This window comes from Alosa pseudoharengus, unplaced genomic scaffold, assembly GCF_046254945.1.
Source record: "Alosa pseudoharengus isolate Yale_2024_CS ecotype anadromous, Long Island Sound unplaced genomic scaffold, YU_APseudo_1.1 YU_APseudo_1.1_scf_8, whole genome shotgun sequence".
Taxonomy (NCBI): Eukaryota; Metazoa; Chordata; class Actinopteri; order Clupeiformes; family Clupeidae; genus Alosa; species Alosa pseudoharengus.
In genome coordinates, this window is record NW_027468870.1 from 25,789,377 (window position 1) to 25,809,376 (window position 20,000).

The 20,000-nt window shown below is 44.3% G+C and overlaps 1 protein-coding gene across 4 annotated transcripts in view; it reads right to left on the reverse strand.

Annotated features, from left to right (window-relative positions):
* Nucleotides 1–20,000, reverse strand: part of lrch2 (leucine-rich repeats and calponin homology (CH) domain containing 2) — a 74,143-nt gene that overhangs the window by 39,396 nt on the left and 14,747 nt on the right. For 3 of the 4 annotated variants that reach the window (XM_076274779.1, XM_076274778.1, XM_076274776.1), the window contains exons 2-9: nt 5,400–5,544; nt 4,057–4,183; nt 3,480–3,585; nt 3,215–3,351; nt 2,059–2,189; nt 1,632–1,719; nt 838–946; nt 470–576 (exon numbers count right to left, since the gene is read on the reverse strand). In XM_076274779.1, coding sequence (XP_076130894.1) covers nt 470–576; nt 838–946; nt 1,632–1,719; nt 2,059–2,189; nt 3,215–3,351; nt 3,480–3,585; nt 4,057–4,183; nt 5,400–5,544 — 950 coding nt within the window. The remainder of the gene's footprint in view (nt 1–469; nt 577–837; nt 947–1,631; nt 1,720–2,058; nt 2,190–3,214; nt 3,352–3,479; nt 3,586–4,056; nt 4,184–5,399; nt 5,545–20,000) is intronic. The other variant, XM_076274777.1, reaches the window with a different exon arrangement.

Here is a 20,000-nt window from a genome sequence, read left to right on the forward strand (position 1 = left end):
TGAACAACCTCTCTCTCTAAAACACTAACTATTATCTGAAACTATTAACACTTTCCATTCACCCAGTTTAGACGACCATATTGAAATCAAATGCACTGCTTTACAGTCAGTTTGTAATTTTGTATCACACTTTTGGCAAAGCTGTAAAATAAAGCAAACATTTTTCATTTTCACTTCTTACTGTGATTGTACAGCCTCTTGCATTTCCTAACACAAAATATATAAATTCAAGCACTTTATGACCTGTCAATTTATAGATGTTTTCAAAAACTTGCAAAGGCCTTGAACTATATTTCTCAAATTCACAAACTTGTAAATGATTGAAGGACCCCTGGAATTTGTGGAACCCATGATTAGTTATGCTCTACTAGCTGAAATAGAAAGTACGTAAGTGTGTGTGTGTGTGTGTGTGTGTGTGTGTGTGTGTGTGTGTGTGTGTGTGTGTTGGGGGGTTTGAGTGAAGGGTTACTTTTATGCAGGAGACAAAGGAGGTGCTCTGTTGTACATCTCCCTCCGACAAGGCTGCCTCCTCCTCCTGGTTTGGGTCAATGAAGTCATAAGGGTCCTGATCTGCTACTGTGTTGAGAAAACACATAAACACACACACACACACACACACACACACACACACACACAATTTACAGACATACAACACATTATGATTGTACTTAAGTGATTTTCAAGATCTCTCTCTATCTCTCACCAAAATTCAGAAATGTACTCTCTGTCTCTCACTAGCAAGTCCTCTCTCTCTCTATCTCTCACACACACACACACACACACACACACACACACACACACACACACACACACACACACACACACACACATACACACCTTTGCCACAGTCCAGCTTGACTAGTAGAGAGTGTGTATCCGCCCTGCCGTGCTCCCTTGCTGTCTCGGACACCTGCGAGTGCAGACTGACAGTGTCGTCGTCCGAGGGCTGTCACACATACGCACACCCGCACCCACACCCGCACAGAGGAACGAGGGAAGAGGAGGGGAGAGAGAAACAAGGAAAAGGGGGGGACCAGAGAGAGAAAGGGAGAGAGAGAGGAGAGAAGTGTAAGCAATGCTAACCAGGGTTATGCTGGAGGGACAATGCCAATGACTTCTGTCGCAAGTGAAGGAGTGAGAGAGAATGTACGCGTGCTGATGACTGGCGTGTTACTGTGAGCGCGCAGTGGAGGGGGCAGGAGAGCAGGACAGGATGGAGGGATGGAGAAGAGTGGACAGAGAAGAGAGTCAGACACAAAGTCAGACACAGGACTCTACTGGCGTCTATGTCTGCTATATGTCCTCTGGGTAATACTGTATGTCCAGGTGTCTAGTGCATTAGGGTGGAGTAATACTGGTTGTTGTATTAATAATGCATCTAATTGCATCTAAATGCAGATAACTCTCACTCTCTGTGAGTGTGTGTGGTTGAATCTGTATTTTATAAGTGTTTGTGTTATTTTTGTGTTTCTCCACATGTCTCAGCTTATGTGTATGCTTGTGTGTGTGTGTGTGTGTGTGTGTGTGTGTGTGTGTGTGTGTGTGTGTGTAGTTCTAAAATGTTTCCACATCTCATGTGTACTGACTGTGAGAGTGTGCGTATGTGTGTGTTTGTGTATGGGTTTGTGTACCTCTGTGGTGGAGAGCCTCTTGTCCCCGTTGTCGCTGCCAATTCCTGAGTCAGGGCCGTGGTTCTTACTGGGGTAAAAATCCTCCATGCTGCACACACACAGGCAGAGATCCAGAGTCACTTTTCTATGCACTGGGGAGTCCGATTAGTCTGGGTGAACCCAGACAAACCTGTTAGTAGATCTGAATTTTCTCAGCAGGTCTGTCTGGAGACCATCCCATTGAAGAACAAACATCACATTCTCAAATGCCAACCTGGTGTTCCATGAAAGTACTGTTTATCAGATGTTAAAAATTATGGCGAAGGGGTACACAGTTTATTGAAAAGTAACAACAAGGGTAAGTTACTGGCAGTATGCTTTGAGGTCAAATTTGCTACATCATGTCATTTTAAAGGTGACAGAAGCCCTTCTACCATGTGGAGCGTACCTGTCTGTTAAAGGTGGAGGTAGGCAGCGTTTCCCGAGGGAGGGCAGGTCGAGGGAGTCTGGCTTCTTGTCCGTGCGACATGCCTGGATGTTCAGATACTTAAAGATGTGAACTTTGCCCTTCAGGCAGATCTGCAAGGACCAGACAGAGGCAGAAGTCAACTGGCTGTTTTGCAGCTCTGTGCCCAAAGTGCCTCTAGTGGCCAAGACTTCACAAACTTCAAACACGTTTATCATGATTACCTAGCTTGTGAACCAGACAAATCTGAGAACTCATTGCATTAGTTCTGGTATATACTGTATCTAGACTCTTTCCAAAACCAAAACTTCTCTCCAACCAAAACCTGCTGGGTCTATCACAATTGTTCATTTTGGAGCACTTTGGTAAACAACCAAATGCTAGCTAGTCATGTCTGTATTGAATGACTTGGACCATAGATTTTCTTTAAAAGAGCAAACAACTGCATGACAGGGTTCATTGACACGAAATATGTGTTTGTTGTACTTCTGACAGAAAGTGGTAAAAGGTTAATGTACCAACTACCTTTGGTAACGCCCATTGGAAATCGAAAATGAACTGATATGGTCCAGACCAAAATCTCAGAGAATTGACTAATGGCTATTCAGGGTAATGATTACCATTGTTTATCCTGTTGCTAAAATAAAGCACAAATCAAACCGACCGTACAATAACAATATCAAACAAACATAATAATGATCATGTGGTCAGTGGATCAACTGACAACGTTGGGATGTAATTCATCAACCCATCAACCTATACAATTTAATATTTGTCTTGCATACAGCCAGCATCCTCTGTTAAAATATGTGCATAACACTTAATTGCTATTGTGTTGTATACTGTTAAACAATTTGTCTACTCTTAACTTCCCTGCTAGAGTCACTGGTCAAAGCAGTCCTCTAGATGGAGCCAGAGAGCTATGTTTGATAGAGAGGCTGACCAAGGGATGTCTGATGTATTAGTCCTCATTTATTCAGCAATCTGTCCAGATTCTACATCTGCGTTATACAGCCAATGGATTCCATCAGTTGTCAAAAAGGCAATATACAATGCATTTACGTACACACATTCACGATCACACACACACAAACACACACACACACATGTAAGCATGTGCACACACACCCACACACACCTGTGCGGGTGGAGACTGCATGGGGTTATTGTCGAGAATAATGTGCTGAAGCTGCCTCAGTTTCCTGTAGGACGTGGGGATCTCTGTGATCTTATTACAGGAGAAGTCCAGACGGATGAGAGGAAGATCTGACAGCTCTGGGTACGGAGGTGAGGAGAAGAAGACCTGTTAGTTGGGACTTATACCGGGGCTATGTCTGTGTCAATGTGCATGTGTGTGTGTGTGTGTGTGTGTGTGTGTGTGTGTGTGTGTGTATGTGTGTTACCATCTGGTAGCACTTGAAGGCAGTTCCTCCTGATGTTGAGTTCTCGTAAGGCCAGTAATTTCCCTATCTGAGAGGGCAGCACCTGAATCTCATTACAGCTTATGTCCTGCAGGGGGTAGCAAACACACAGTCACACAACTGACAATTGTATTACTACTGTGAAACTTCTAAATTGACCAAGACATTTTTGTATTGCTGTGTGTGATATGCAATAATGTGATAACCTTAATAAATAGTCAGCAACATTACCATTCAACTAATGAAGACTATAGTTGCTGTGTACTGTAGATCATGGCATCGAGAACAAATGACAAAGCACACAAAGACACAAGAATGGAAACACACACGCACACATGCACACATGCACACACACACATACACACACACACACTTCTGTGTGCTGACTCAGTAATCAGTAAAGTTCATGTCCGGGGGGGGGGGGGGGTGCATACAGCATTACTTTGCAGGTCAATGAATGAATTTAACACTCGAATTGCACACAGTCACTCACTCACATACACACACACACACACAAACACACACATACGTAAATACACACACACACACACACACTCACCAGTTCCATGAGGTCTTTGGCTTTGCCGATCTCTTCGGGAATGGCCACCAGCTTGTTGTTGCTGACCACCAGCACCCGGAGCGGAAGGTTGAACAGGTACTTTGGCAATGTGGACAGGAGGTTCCGACTGGGAAACCACAAATCACTCATCAATCAGCCGGTCAACGACTAAGCCTCAACACACTGCCAGTGGCCATACATCCCAGCACCTCATGCTGCTATTCTTACACACAGACGGAACAGTGAAGACTAGAGAGCACATTTACACCCAAATAGATCATAATAAACCATCACCTAATCCCTCAAAAGGGGATTTTTTTTATTCTTACTCGTGTACAACTCGTCGAGTTTTAGATAAATAAACAAATTTGTAAAAAAAAAAAAATAGCCCCATGCATGTGATACTGGGCAGAAAGTCAGTGTATCACCATGGATGAATTATGAATAATTGCTCTGACAGTGGCTGGGTGTGTATACTTGTGAATTTGTGTGTGTGTGCATGCGTGCGTGCATGCATGGGTGCGTGTGTGTGTGTGTGCATGCATGCGTGTGTATGTGTGTGTGCATCTTGTCTCTTGAAGGAGGAAGTGCCACTGGACTTTAAACTCCACACGGCATGAAAGAGGAAGCCTTCAGGCTGAGACATATGGCCAAAACTGGACCAGATCTGTTCCGCTCACACATTCGCATGCACACACTCCCACACACACACATACACACAAACACAAACACACACAGAGACATACAAACACACAAACAAACACACACACAGAAATGTACACACAAACACAAATTCACACACACACACATGATCACTCATTCTCCAGCTCTGACTAATCCTCCAGTATTAATGTATGTGCTAATTTGGCTAAGTATGCCTGTCATAAATATAAGAAAAGAGGGAAATACTTCAATAAAATCTGACTGTAACTCAAGAGGAGGGACAGGATCTTCACATGCCCAAGTGGGTGTCCACCTCATGTTTTGAGACAATTGTATCAACAGAAAGAAACGCTCACCAATCTATGAATAGCCAGCTATGTGCCCACTGCTCTAGTTGTACACGTGGCGGGCAGAAATGCACATGACATGACTCATCTTGTTAAGTGGTCATTGCAGTAAGTGGTGATTTTCATAGGAAACCCAATAGAGAAAATCTGGTTAGAGTGCTTTTCAACACAGGCTGAAGGTGGGTGAACGAATAAGCAAAGTCAGATATATCCACATGCACTGATATCCACACACACAGACACACACACACACACAGACACACACACACACACACACACACACACAGACGCACACACACACAGACGCACACACACAAACACAGTGGGCTGTACCTGATGTTCAGGTAGGTGAGCATCTGTAGGTTGACGATGGCCTCCGGGATGCATTTGATGCAGTTGTGGTAGAGGTTCAGAGCCTCTAGCGGAGCGAACAGACACACCTCAGGAGGGATCTCTGTGAAGCGGTTCTTTGACAAATCTGTAAAACACACAAAACCACAGGCACATAAGTAAGACCCTTCTACCAATCCACTCTCCTAGAAGAGTTTATACACTGAATTATCAACTGCCCAGGAGTGAATCTCCTGAAAATGTCATTGAGCAAGCAACATGATTAAATTATGATTAAATGTTAGAGACTTTTAGTTTCACACACACACACACACACACACACACACACAAACTCTCTCTCTTTCTCTCTCTTATCTCTTAGCATGGTGGCAGCACAATGATGCTCTGAGACAACAACCTATTCACCCTAATGTTGGCCCTGTAATTAGCCTACTTGTTTCCCATACTCTAAATTAATCTAATTAATAATGGCATCTGGGTTGATAAGGGTGAAACTTCCACCATATTATCAACAGAAGTCTATGGTCATGCTGCATGTATGCATTTATGTTATACGTAATTCTTGGCCTAATAACCACAGCTGCCTAAGCCATGCTTCCTACCAAGAAGGATATCTTATCTACAGTAATGGAGAGTAAATAGCACAAGTATTTCCCAGATCTACTTCTTACAGTAATAGCAGTAGCACTTCATACACACAACTCCACACACACACTCTACAACTCTACACACATTAAGTAAGAGCCAGTTCTTTTCTGGAGCCTAATGACTCCGACGACGAGCCCAGAGAAGGAAGAGTCCGCTCTCTCAGTCTTAACTGATAAATCAATCCTACTGTGACAACAGCCCCTGACACAGTGCTGGGCAGGAGACACCTTGAGGGAGAATCTAATCGATGGGGACAAAAGGCTCAGCCAAAAACAAAAGGGAGTCCGATTTAGCCGTGCCTCTTGTCTTCTTTAACAGCTTCCCACACCATCAGCTCTCACTGACACCAACCAACAAAGATGCAAATTGATGGCCCTGGCCGTGTGCGCGACTGGCTGGGGCACCTGCACCGTACGCTGGCGGCCCAGGTTCGATTCCCGCCCCGTGGTCCTTTCCAGATCCCACCCCCACGCTCCCTCCCACTCACTTCCTGTCATTCTCCACTGTCCTGTCTGATTAAAAGCATAAAAATATACTTAAATATACTTACTTAAATATACTTATACTTACTTATACTAAAAAAAGATACAAATTGATGAGACACTAGACACAGACACATGACATGCACAACCACAATACACAGGCCAAGTGAAAGACATATCTGTCCCTCCTTTTTGTCGAGCCTCTGTGTGATGGGTGTGAGTATGTAGAGTAAGATTCCAAACACAGGTAGTATTTAAATGTACGCTCAATAAGGTGCACTGAAGGAGGGAAGTGCATTGATTCCAGACATTATTAATCAATCTGTCTGAGAGCGCGATCGATCAGCGGAGAGGGCCACCTACTCAAGCTGATTCTCATCGGCCTTTCGTGACACAGCAGAGATCTTCTGACATTGCACGTACACAATACACAAATACACACACCAACAAACACACTCATACACACACAACCCACTGTGAACTACACACACTGTCCAATCATAAAGTAATTGTCTTTTGCGGTCCAGAACAGCCATGTAATGGCTGTCTCATTCAGCTAATGTGAGGATGATGTTGACTGGTATTCCTCTGACGATTCCTCTGGGACTACAAGGAGATGGAAAGCACCCTGTAAGTGCTGATCCAGGAACAGTTTCCCATTTAGCTGATAATGGTTAAGGTTAGGGAGGGCAGAAGGAACACTCAAGAGGAAACATGATCCTGAATCTGCTGCTCAGTAGATTTCCTTCCAGTACTTGGCTATGGTAATACAGGAGCTTGATGATGGGGAATAGATTCGGTATCAATTTCAACTGACCAACGCACAGCGTTCTTCTGCTTTACACCAGGCAATTCAAGTTACCAGAGTGCTTCTCATTCACACACACACACACACACACACACACACACACACACACACACACACAAACACAATCACTTTAACATAGTGGCAATATCAGTACAAAACCACCCACCAATGCAATGCCTTTGCTTATGGGGTGAAAAAAAAAGAGTCATCAACAAATGACTGGGTTTGTGGGGTCACACCCACAGGTGCTGACACACACACACACACACACACACAAGGCGGAGTCACATCCCCTCCACTTCCTCTCCCCTCCCATCCACTTCCTCCCGGGTGGGCAGGGGGCCCTAGGCCAGACTTCCTGCAGCTGAGGAGGGGCAGCCAGAGGCAAGCACAGGCCTCAGAGAGGAGGACACAGGAGAGGAGAGAAGGGCAAGAGAGGGTGAGGAGGGGAGGTGATGTGAGGGCCAGAACAGGGGAGAGGACCAGTCAGCTGAGCCAGAGGAGAGGCAGCACTTTGCCAAGAGGAGCTCACCTCGGCAGCGTATTCTAACATGGCTGTCAATCCACTGCCCTCTAACACAGGCCTGTAGCGCTAACCATCAGATTAATGGACAAAACACTCCAGACGCTGAGGCAAAGAACCAGAACACCAGGTTGTCATGATGGCTGACTGAGCACTGATCACTGCTGTAGTGCTGTTTCAAAACAAACAGAGCAGGCCCCACTGAGGAGACAGTAGCAGGTAATAAATAGGTCACATATGAGCAGACACAGTAGGTTAGCATGTCAGAGTGTGTCTATTTGTGTCTCTATGTGTGTGTGTGTGTGTGTGTGTGTGTGTGTGAGGGGGGGATCTGCATGTGTGCATGACAGTGAGAGAGTGTGAGAGGGAGAGAGAGAGCGAGAGAGAGAAAGAGAGAAAGAGGCTGACAGACACACAGACAGACTGACAGAAGGAGAGAAGCTGTGCAGGCACGCTACAGCTAGGACAGCCACATTTGCAGACAGCTGTATCGCTGAGAGGGGCATTCTGGAAGTCTTTTACTTCTTGAGTGGTTTCCACTGGCCCGTGTCATAAAGGAGGAAGAGGCTTCTGAAAAATTCATTGTGCTTAAAAATAGTTTGCTGAAAAAAGGCTCAGAGAGATGGAGGGAGAGAAAAAAGAGAGAAGAACAGATTTCAGAATCCCTCTCAGGCACATTAGCTTCCTGTTACCAGACAGTGGGCGTGGCCTAAAATGGACCAATCGGATGAAAGAACCGAACATCTTCTTGACCCAGATTCGCTGCAATGAGTGGGACACCACACAAATGTTCCAAGACCCCAGCTGAGCTGCCTGGCAACTGTCCCCGCCTCTCCGACCATGAACTAACCAACAGGAGATGATCCCTGGACCAACGCCCACTTTTGATTTGCCCTTCTGTGAGATGCTCTACTGCCATTAATTGGCCAATAATGCTCACACAAAATACACTCATGCTCATGCGTATGCATACTTTTTTACCTTCTCTCTCTCTAACTGTCTCTCTCTCTCTCTCTCTCTCTCTCTCTCTCTCTGTCTCCTTTCGTACTCACACACTCTCACACACATAGACTGAACACACAGACATACTGTAACTTCCCCATTCATAAAACTGCAGCTGTTCATTAAAAACTCAGACACCTTAATATCACACATTCTATGTATTAGCCTATATATAGTAACCTGACCCTAGCCAGATGAATTTCGTTCCGCTTAGCTCCGCCTAGCTTCACTCACATCCATCTGGGACCTCTTCCATTGAGAGTGATTTCTGCAACCGACTTTATGGTTCAGCCAATCAGGACGCAGGACGGGAGTTTCATAGATGTGACATAGCGTAGAATCGACTGTGACACTGTTATTAGCGTCACGGGTTGGCTTCGATGTGAGTGGTTGAAGTAGCACGTCAATAGATGACGGACAAGTGGCTTATTCAATCATATGCAAGCATTTTTTGATTAGGCCCAGCCTTCTGAAGCAACACTTCAATGGATCGGTTCCCGATGGATGAGTGGAGCTAGGCGGAGCGAAATTCATCTGGCTAGGGTTAGGTTATATATATAGTATATCTGTATCCAAATAGTAACACTATCAGCTTTCTATCCTGTCCTTTATTGCTGCTGTGAACACATAATATTTCACTAAAATGTTTCCCTGCACTGTGTGGTGTAATAAACAAACATTTCTGATCTCCTCAGCATAAACTGATATCACACACACAAATAAACAGATACATGCACACACACGCCCGCTTGCAGAAACTTACGCACACACACCAGCACAGACACACATGCACACATGTACAAACTGTTTCACACCTGAGAGCATTAGGCAGGCCATAGCAGGAACTTATACAGCAATGTCTATTTGTGGGCTGAGGTTTCAGTACTGCGTCAATGCATAAACTGCATTTGGGCAGCAACAGCCAATAAACAAAAATATAGATACACATAGGCAGTACATAATCCTATATAGGTGCAATTGGCAGCATTGCCTGCCTTTCATTTCCAGACCATGAACCTGAAATCCCCCCCAGCAATCTTCCGAACATTTAGACATTTCTTTGTTTCAGGCCACTGAGAAAACATTTCATACACATTCAGAAGGTGTCAGCTAATCTAAAGAGGTAGGTCATTGCTTTGTTTATTGTAAAAAATGTGATATACTGCATCTCTTTTTAGGCATGTCACTCTTAAAGGTACAGGGATGTTGCTTACACCCACTCATACAAACGGGCACACACACACACACGCGCTGAGAGGGAATTATCTGCAGCAGTCAGTGAAGGATTCTGTGGAGGTCTTCTTGCTGCCATGACAACCACACGCAGTGAGAAGGTGAGGCAAGGAGTGCTGTCTGCCTGCAAATGGAGCTCCCACACCCACCCTTCTAGACACACTGGCACTCAGTGTGTGTGTGTGTGTGTGTGTGTGTGAATCCACACATTCAGACACTCACCCTTAGGAATATGCACACATATTCACACACACACACACACACACTCCAAACTACAGTCATCTCTGCAGATGCATGCATTGTTGCTGCAGGGCCAGTCCCTGCACCCTGACATATTAATCTCTCTACCCTAACAATTGCACTCACTGGAATATATATATATATATATATTTAAAAGAAATGAAACTGCACACACACCCAAAACACCCAAAATAGACGCTGAGAGATGGAAGAAGTGAACAACCAGAATGCATGCTATTTATTTTACACTTACACATTTAGCAAGTGAAAAAACAGTATGCTTTTCCCATGCAGTGTATTGAAATAAACACAATCTCAGGGTTAACCACCAAACAGCATACCACACAACCAGTGGACTGTGGTTTAGTGGGTTGCATGTCAGTGCATCTGCAGGCTACTGACAAAATTACCGAGACAATATGGGTCAGTCAGTCAACGAGCCACAGCTGTTTCAGTGAGTCCAAAACAAGGAACCTGAGGCTAGTGATGCTAAATGGCACAAGGTACGGCTAAGCCTTCCACACAGACTGGTAGCGCTGTAGAGAAGACTGTGGACAGGGAACTAGTGTTAAGGTCTCCAGTGCCTGTTTAACATGCAGGTCACAAAATGGAAACCTTTTCCCTCTCTCCTGCAACCAGAGTGAGGCTCACCAGGTTGAGTTTCAAAAGGCCTTAAATCAATTCTCAGTTCACATTTCACTCTCCACCACGCACACCACAGCACTATGAAGCAAGCTACACACACACACACACACACACATACATGCACACACACACACACATGCACACACACACACACACACACATACACACACACACACACACACACACACACACACACACACACACACACACAGTGAGTCCCACAGAAATAGTAGATTTTTGCCCATTCAGCTGCTTATAACAGAATCTGGGTGAAAAGGTAATGACCAAACAATCAATAAAAGAATGTATGAACTACAAAAGTGTGTGTGTCATGCAGCCATTCCATTCTTGTTCCTCCATGGGTCTTACAGTTTTTTTCAACTGCTTACACACTAAATCTTTGCTTGTCACACAATTTTCTAAACATGTCCTCCAAACATCATAACCTGACACCAAATCTGCAAAACCATACACTAATTCTCAGTGTTTGACTCAGTTTTCAATTGACTAAAACACATTTTGCAAAACACCACACACAATTTTCTACCTAACACACAAAAATCTAACAGGAAGTAACTTGATTTCGTTCTTTAAACACAACCCATCAAAATGCCACACTAAATCACCAGTGCTTCACTTTTTCTCTTCACATGTGTAAACACTCATTACTTTACTGAACACCATCCAATCATTGCCTTAGTATAGGCCTATGAGTAGACATACTGTACTCTCTATGTAGGTATGGATTGAAATCCAATACGGTTGAAATGTTCAGAACCAATGCAGATATTTTGAAAGGAATGTTCTACAAAAAGTCGACTTTATGTACAGTAAAACTTGTCTTTTTTACTATATTTTTGTGTCTCCCCAAGTTACCATTAGCTCAATAATTTTTTCTATAGACCTATGAATACATACACAACCCCCCCACCCACACACATAAACACACACACACACACACTTTTCTTTGGAAAAAGCAAAGTGATTTGATAGTAGTCAGTCATTTCCGTCTTACGTAGGCAAGATCAGCTTTTTCAGAACTCCATGTACATCTGGTGGTCATTGTATTTTGCTTTGCTTTGTTCTTGTTAAATACTGTATATGCAACAGCAAATTATTTGCGAAAAATCACTATTTTTCTCTCTGTACCGTAACTTTCACTCTTGTAATGAAATACATAAAGCCTATGAAAGACAGAAGAGCGTTAGGTTTTGAGCAACAGTGTGTATATGATGTATCCAAAATGTCATATTTTGACAAAAGTGTTTGTAATGTGAGGCAAATGTTTGATTTAAACATGTGTTTTTGACATTTTGAATGTAGTGTGTCATTTTGCTGGAGATTTGAGGCATTTTGCATTTTGTGTGAGCAATTGTGGGTTTTGTGTGTGGAGTTTTGAAAAATAGACACAGAGTTTTGAAAACGTGTGTAAACAATTGTAAAAAACTGTAACAGCACAGTAGTAGGCTAGATCCCAGACAACCACTACTTCTGCACAGATCTGGACTGAGATTTAGACACCATACCATACAGGAAGCTGCATACCTATTCTGTCAGCGTGGGATGTTTGTATATGTTTTGTTGGTGTGTGTGTGTGTGTGTGTGTGTGTGTATCTGTACATCTGTTTGTAATGAGAGGAGACATTTCCTTTCTTTTGACCTCCAAAAGAACACATACAGCCAGAGGGAGGTGCAGTAATCTTCGTCTTCAAAGACACATGCTATTTAAATTACACACACACACACACACACACACACACACACACACACACACACACTTGCACAAAAGTGTCACACCTCCAAATCAGTCAAAACTATCTCAGAACACATGACTCACGGGAAGGACAATGCAATTTACATGTGCATTTATCTAATAAACCACCAAAAATAGATTTAAAAACAAACTAAACTATCCACCGCCACACTGGCCTTATGGCCAAAGCCACAGAATCAGGCCCCAAACACACCAGAAACCCAGAGTGGACTACAGATGAAAGGGGCCCTTAATGCAGGTGGACAGGTGCGGAGAGTCAGGGGGGATGAGCCTCCCAATCCTGCCCACAGGCTAGCAGGCATCAGGGTATGATGTGCATGGCACGTAGCCTGTTTACACTGGTTAAAATATATGTATGCTAACATAAACTAAATCCACATAAAATACATAGCTTCGAACCAACACTAAAATACAGACTGACAGGCAGGCCTGCCCAATCACTACAGCCATAGCTAATTCAACACCCACTCATGCTAGCCTACATGCTGCAGCAGCTGGCAAGCAAGTACACAGACAGAGGCTTGAACATCGTATGTGACACGAGAACAGAACTGGAGAGGAGTGAAGCAAGAGGGGGGAAGAAAGAGATTGAAGGAAGGTGGGAGATGGATGGACAGAGATGGATAGACAAATTGAGAGAGAGAGGGTGGGGGACGAGATGGGAAGAGCAAGGCTTGGTTATAGGCTGTCGTGGTTAATGTAGATAAATGAGAGAGAGGAGAAGATGAGAGAGAGGAGGAGAGAGAGCTTATAGAATGAGCAATGAGGACAGGCAAGTGTAACAATAGGAGACACGCTGTATGTAAGCAAAAAGTCCTCTAAACCCCCATAATGATAAGTATGCAGACAGAAACGAGATGTACCCCAGAGCGGTACAAAATATGACCGCCGCCCAGTCCAGCACATTTTTTCCACAAAAATAAATCACGCTGAAAGGCCTATATGATTCTAACGGTCTCACTAAATTGCATTAGCCACACTCAATTCTAACTGGTATCTGCTAGACAACAAGTACTAAAACATGATTAGTTCATAGATTTCACATGTAAAGTTCATTTTATACAACCCCACCCCCATCTTGCCTGTTCATAATTCTGAGAAATTCTTGAATTGTGTGCATGTGTGCGTGTACACGTTTATGTTTATGTGTGTGGGTGTGTGTGGGTGTGCGTGCATGTGCATGTGTTTGTGTGTTTGCCTGTTTATGTGCCTGTGTGTGTGGGCATGTGCATGCATGCGTATATATGTCTACTGTGTGAGTATGTGTCATACGTAGGATTACTGTGAATGTATGTGTGTGCGTGTGTATCTGTTTATGCACATGTGTGCATATGGAATGGGTTTACATGACCCCTGGAGGCAAACATACGCAAAAAATTGGTCATCCTAGGCCCTACGGTTCTCAAGATATTCACAGAAAACTGTGTCTGCCCTACCCTCCTTTCGGGGGTCCAGTACAGCGGGGGGGGGGGGCTACAGATCAAAAACGAAAAACGATGGTTCCATGCTATCCATGTGGGGTTACATGCCCACCAAGTTTCGTGTACCCCGGTCTTTCAGTGTCCCGGGAATCCTTGTTGGTGTACGGTGTGGTGTACTAAATGTACACATAAATTATTTTATTGTAAGGCCCCCCGTGAACGAAAGTTCACAAAACTTGGCATGCATTCGGAGGGTGTCATAATGATCCTACACTTTCAATTTCGTGCAGTTTTGACCATGTCAGCCAGAGATATTGTGATGAAAACACCTAATTTTTTGCTTTTTAATTTTTAACTAGGTGGCGCTATACATGAAATAAGTGGTAATGGGATGGGTTGACATGCCCCCTTAAGACCAACATACAAAAAAAAGGTGGACCTCCTAGGCCCTACGGTTCTCGAGATATTCACAGAAAACTGTCTCCGGCCACCTACAGGCCAGTTGGTGTATAGTAACATAAATTAATTTATTGTGTGGCCCCCCATGAACGGAATTCCACGAAACTTGGCGTGTATTCAGAGGGTGTCATCCTACACTTCCAATTTCGTGCAGTTTTGACTATGTTAGGTCACAGATACCTGCGATTACAACACCTAATTTTTACTTTTTTGTGTTTAACTAGGTGGCGCTATACATGAAATGAGTGGTTATGGAATGGGTTGACATGGCCCCTTGAGATCAACATACAAAAAAAAATGGTCCATATCCATATCCCTGCTTTGGGGGAAACACTGTAATAGAATCCGTGGTAGTATAACTAATGAGATTCTGTAAGGCAAGCCCTGCACAAGAGTAGGAATAAACCCACTGACAAAGTCTGGGAGAGAAGCAGAGACTGTAGACTGTGCTTTTGTGTGTGTGTGTGTGTGTGTGTGTGTGTGTGTGTGTGTGTGTGTGTGTGTGTGTGTGTGTGTGCGTGTGAGTCTGTGTGTGTGTGAGTCTATGTCGATGTCTGTGTGTGCGTCTTTCTCAGCAGGGAAGCACTGATCTCTTCTTCACCAGGATCCTGACTACAGACACACACACACACACACACACACACACACACACACACACACGCTCTTTCACACACACACACACACACACAGATACACAGAGAGAGCAAAACACAGCCTAGCTCTAGGCTGGTATCTCTTCCTCGAAGCTGAGGATTGATCAGCACGCAAACACTGAGGCGGGATAACTAAGAGCTCCAGCGTGATGCACTCCACAGTAGCAGCCTGCCAAGCTAGCCAGCCATGTGGGCAGACAGGCAGGCAGGCAGGCAGGGAGCAGCACCCAAGAATGAAATATTCAGAGGAAAAACCATCTAGACAGGTCAGCTCAGCAGCATGGCTCCCACTGAGAGCTTAGAGACGCCACCGTCTCAGATGCAACCACACTGGCCTATATTCACTCCAGAGAGAGAGAGAGAGAGAGGGAGAGAGAGGGCAAAATTAAAGTGATAACACTGAAGTCCTGAAATAGGCCAAAGGGGATTTTCCACCAATCCAAATTGGGCACCCTGAAAGGATAACTCACTTCCTCTTTTTGGGCTGCAGCGAGAATGGAAAGCTTCTCCCTCTGAAAAGTAGGCTGGAGTCAAAAAGCATGATGACATTATCAATACAGCTGTTGAAATATTCAAAAGTAGGGGAAAAACGGCCACACCACCCCATTCATAAAGGGAACCACTATGAAGCTACTGCATGTTTGATCAGAAAGCAATCAGCATATGTCCACACAGCAGCTGGGCATGAGCTCGAGAAGATGAGGCTGTTTCTCTCTACTGTCGGTTAGTCTGTACCTGTGACTTACTGTCCAACGGCCTCAAGGGTTCCCTGGAAACTGGGCTGTTGTACTGGTCTGCTGGCTGGCTCTTATCACAGGATTCCGGACAGTCTGTCTGGCCTGTTGGCCAACTGTCCTACTGACTCACTGTTGCACAGCTGTCTGGCTTGTTCACTAACTCACTTTACCACTGGTTCACTTCCTTTTTGTCTCACTGGTTGGCTTACTTGTCATCGTTTGTTTCCGTTTCTGTTTTGATGCACAGGAGGTCTATTCTGTTAATAGAAATGCACAGATGCCATGACTGAGTGAATGTAGGTAGGCCTACGTTATATGCAACATTTCAACAACAGTGTTACTGGAAGTGAACTATATGCTTGGATGGAAGCCATTTTGATCAGATGTGATGTCTACAGCAGAATCTCGTTTCCTACTAATTGTCATATCAGTTGTGAGAATGATAATTCTATTTACATAGTTAAAACATGACATTTGTTTGCAGTAATATATGGCAGTTGCTGTTACAGTGCTACAGTCTCCACTGTCACAAAGTGAGCAAACTTTCACAAAGTGAGCAGTGATCTTCCCTCCCCAAGTGCAGTCATCCGACATCAGTCACTGATGTGTACACGGAGGAAGACAGCTTCTTATATAATTGACGTTTAACTATTGCATAACAGTAGTCTGCTTATTGTATAAGTATAGCGTGATCGAGGCAATCAACATTGTAGGGTCATTGTTACAAAATCAATATGGGCTATATGTATGGAGATTGTTTATAGACTGGGTGACATTGGCCTGTGTAGTATCTCAAATAACAATCTGTCTCATAACACACTAACATTTTCAAACAGTATGAGGGAACAGGCCCGGTCTCACGTCATTTGGTTCTAGTTTGCCTGTTGGAAAAGATGTGACCAAACATCTCCAGACAGCTCTGCTGAATGATCTCTCAATGCTGTGTGTCTGTGGCAGCCAAGCGAACAAAAACCTCTCAACCTCAATGAGTGTGCTGTGATTTCATATGTGTTCAGCTCCAGTTACCACCAAAGCACTACATGGGCATTACAGAGCAATGACCATCACAGTGGTGAGGCTGAAATCAGTTACCCACTTGCTTTTAGACAACCATAGTGGCTTCATACATCTATATACTGTATGTGCTTGTGATTGTGAACTCAGTAAGATTTGCTACACAGTGAAGCATGGTATTGTTTAGATAATGGAGCTCCACTGTGATGCTGGGGGGCATGTTTTTCTCTCTTTCTCCTTTGTTTTGTCCCTGCTGTCAGCTGCTCAGCAGAAGGGTTCCAGGAACCAATGCAGGCTCATATATACAGACACATACATAGCCCTCTGAGACTAGCAAGCCCCACTGTGAGGTCACTCAATTTAGATGGGGCGTGTCACACAATACCATGTCAAATCACACACACCAGAACCCCTCCACCCATCAACACATCCACTCACACACACACACACACACACACACACACCCATACAGACCTACACACCCACTCACACACACCCACCCCTGGGACGGAGCTGTAAATGGCAGATGCTTGAGTAGCTCCATTAGCCCAACGGGAAACTAGAGAGGCCCCTCATCCGGGTCAGGGACATGAAGCACACACACACACACACACAAAGACACACACACACAACCTGCCTTCCCTTCATGAAGCTCACCTCCACCCAGCCCACCCAACCCACCCCCACACACCCCCGGCTATTTTCTCAGGTCTTTCTCACACTATCACTGAGTGTAGTGGTAGTGTGTGTGATGAGACCATGGATACTGTACATGAATACAGTGCTATTCACGTATTTTGTGTGTGTGTGTGTGTGTGTGTGTGCTTCTAGTTATGTTCACATCCACATACATTTATGTGTTGGTGCATATGCATGAGTGTGTCAGTGCGTCTGTCAGTGTTCACGCATGCATGCATGCGTGTGTGTGTGTGTGTGTGTGTGTGAGTGTGTGTGTGTGTGTGTGAGTGTGTGTGTGAGTGTGTGCGTGGCTGCCTCCGTGTTTTGCATGCGTGATGCATGGCCTGGCCCATTGAGCTGAAAGTGGCGGTGGATCTCAGGGGACCCCCAGTGGCCAGGCTGCGGTGACCTTGAGCGGGGGACTCATTAGGGTTGAAAGACACACACCGGGCCAAGCCAAGCGTGGCGACACCATGATTGAGTGAGTCCGCCTCAATCCTGCCCCCATCGTGTTCATAAAATGACCACTCTAGGCAATCATCTCATGATAAAGGTGTTGTTATCACTGCCATCAATACTCTTTGGTTATTCAGGTTCATACTTCAGTCCCAGGAAGGTTACAGAGCAGTTATGTATAAGGCTTTGAATGTACTGTAGATAGGCGTGCACACACATGTGTGTGTGTGTGTGTGTGTGTGTGTGTGTGTGTGTGTGTGTGTGTGTGTGTGTTTGTGTGTGTGCAATGCTCAAACATGTACATGAATGAATGAATGAGCAGACCAGATTGTGGATGTGTGGATGTGCATCAGTGTGAGCAATACTAATGCGAGTCGCTGTCCAGCCTGTCAGAGCTCAGCTAGAGCAGGGGAGGAAGCTCAGCTGGCCCAGGCTGCGTGTGGAGGCACGCACATACTCTCCTTCAGTCTCTACCACTGACCACAATGTAAAGAGACGTCCAGCATTTAAGCCCTTCATCACTGAAGCCCTCCTATTTCTAAGTTGGCGTCCTGATGGACAAACTGCTCAACTCCACTTGAACATATAGTTCATTAAATATCTAACCTGATTATATAGAAGTAGGCCTACATCTGAAGAGTTTGGTTCCAAAACGCTATATCCACTATTTTATTTTCCAAGTAATTTCAGTAGAACTGTAATTGGGTATTGTTATTTGATTTATCTTTACTCCATCATAACGACACAACTGCAAGTTGATTGATATTACCTGAAATACACAATTAAATAGCCTGACATTTTAATGTTTTTAAAAACAGAGATATAGCGTTTTGTAACCAAACTTCATCTCCTCTCCTCTACATGTTTACTGTGCTGAACATATCATCATGCAATATAGGTAATCCCCAATATTCTATCCCCTCATTTTGGAATTGAATGGTGTATTTTAGAGAAATATGTCAACCTCTTGTGAAGAATTAAGGAATGCTCTTTTAATAAAACTATCCCAACAGACAAATAATTCTACACAAATCTAATGAATGCATCACCTGTTGTACCAGCACATGCAATTTAAACTCCTAGTCCCTGTACTTTTGCCTTTCAGACACTCAAACCTACACCCCCACACCACCCACGCACGCACGCAAGCGCTCACTCACACACATACACACACACAGATACACACACACACACGCATGCACGCACACACTGACACTGCTAGACAGGCATGAAAGCACTCCCTTAAACACATGGTCCTAAACTCAAACCTAGTGAGGTGCCCCTCTGGGTGCCTGATTTAATTGGACTATTGGGGGCCTGAGCAGCTGAGGGGCCAGTAATAGATAATCACAGAATGACAGAGTAATTACACATATCACACGCGCACACACACACACACCCACACACTGCTGTGTGTCTGATTCTGATAAAAACCTGAATGTTTCCATTACCCTCCAATAATCCCCTGAAACACACACACACACATACACACACACAAAGATACAAACCTACTGCTGTGAGTTAGATTGATATAAAATTCTGCATTTTCTATTACCCTTTGCCACCCCCTCCAAAGAGGATCCACAGTCTCGCGTTCACACTCATTAACAGGATCAGTGGTATGCATAGCACCTGGCCTATATACCATTACATATGATTACAAGAGATTACACCCTCACAACATATGCAGATTAGGCCTAATAGGATAGACGCCATGCAGAAGACCCTTGAGAGTAGGGTCTGAGGGGATGAGACATGGAGACTCTTCATGTCGTGTACATGTTGGAAAGGGGTGTGTGTGTGTGTGTGT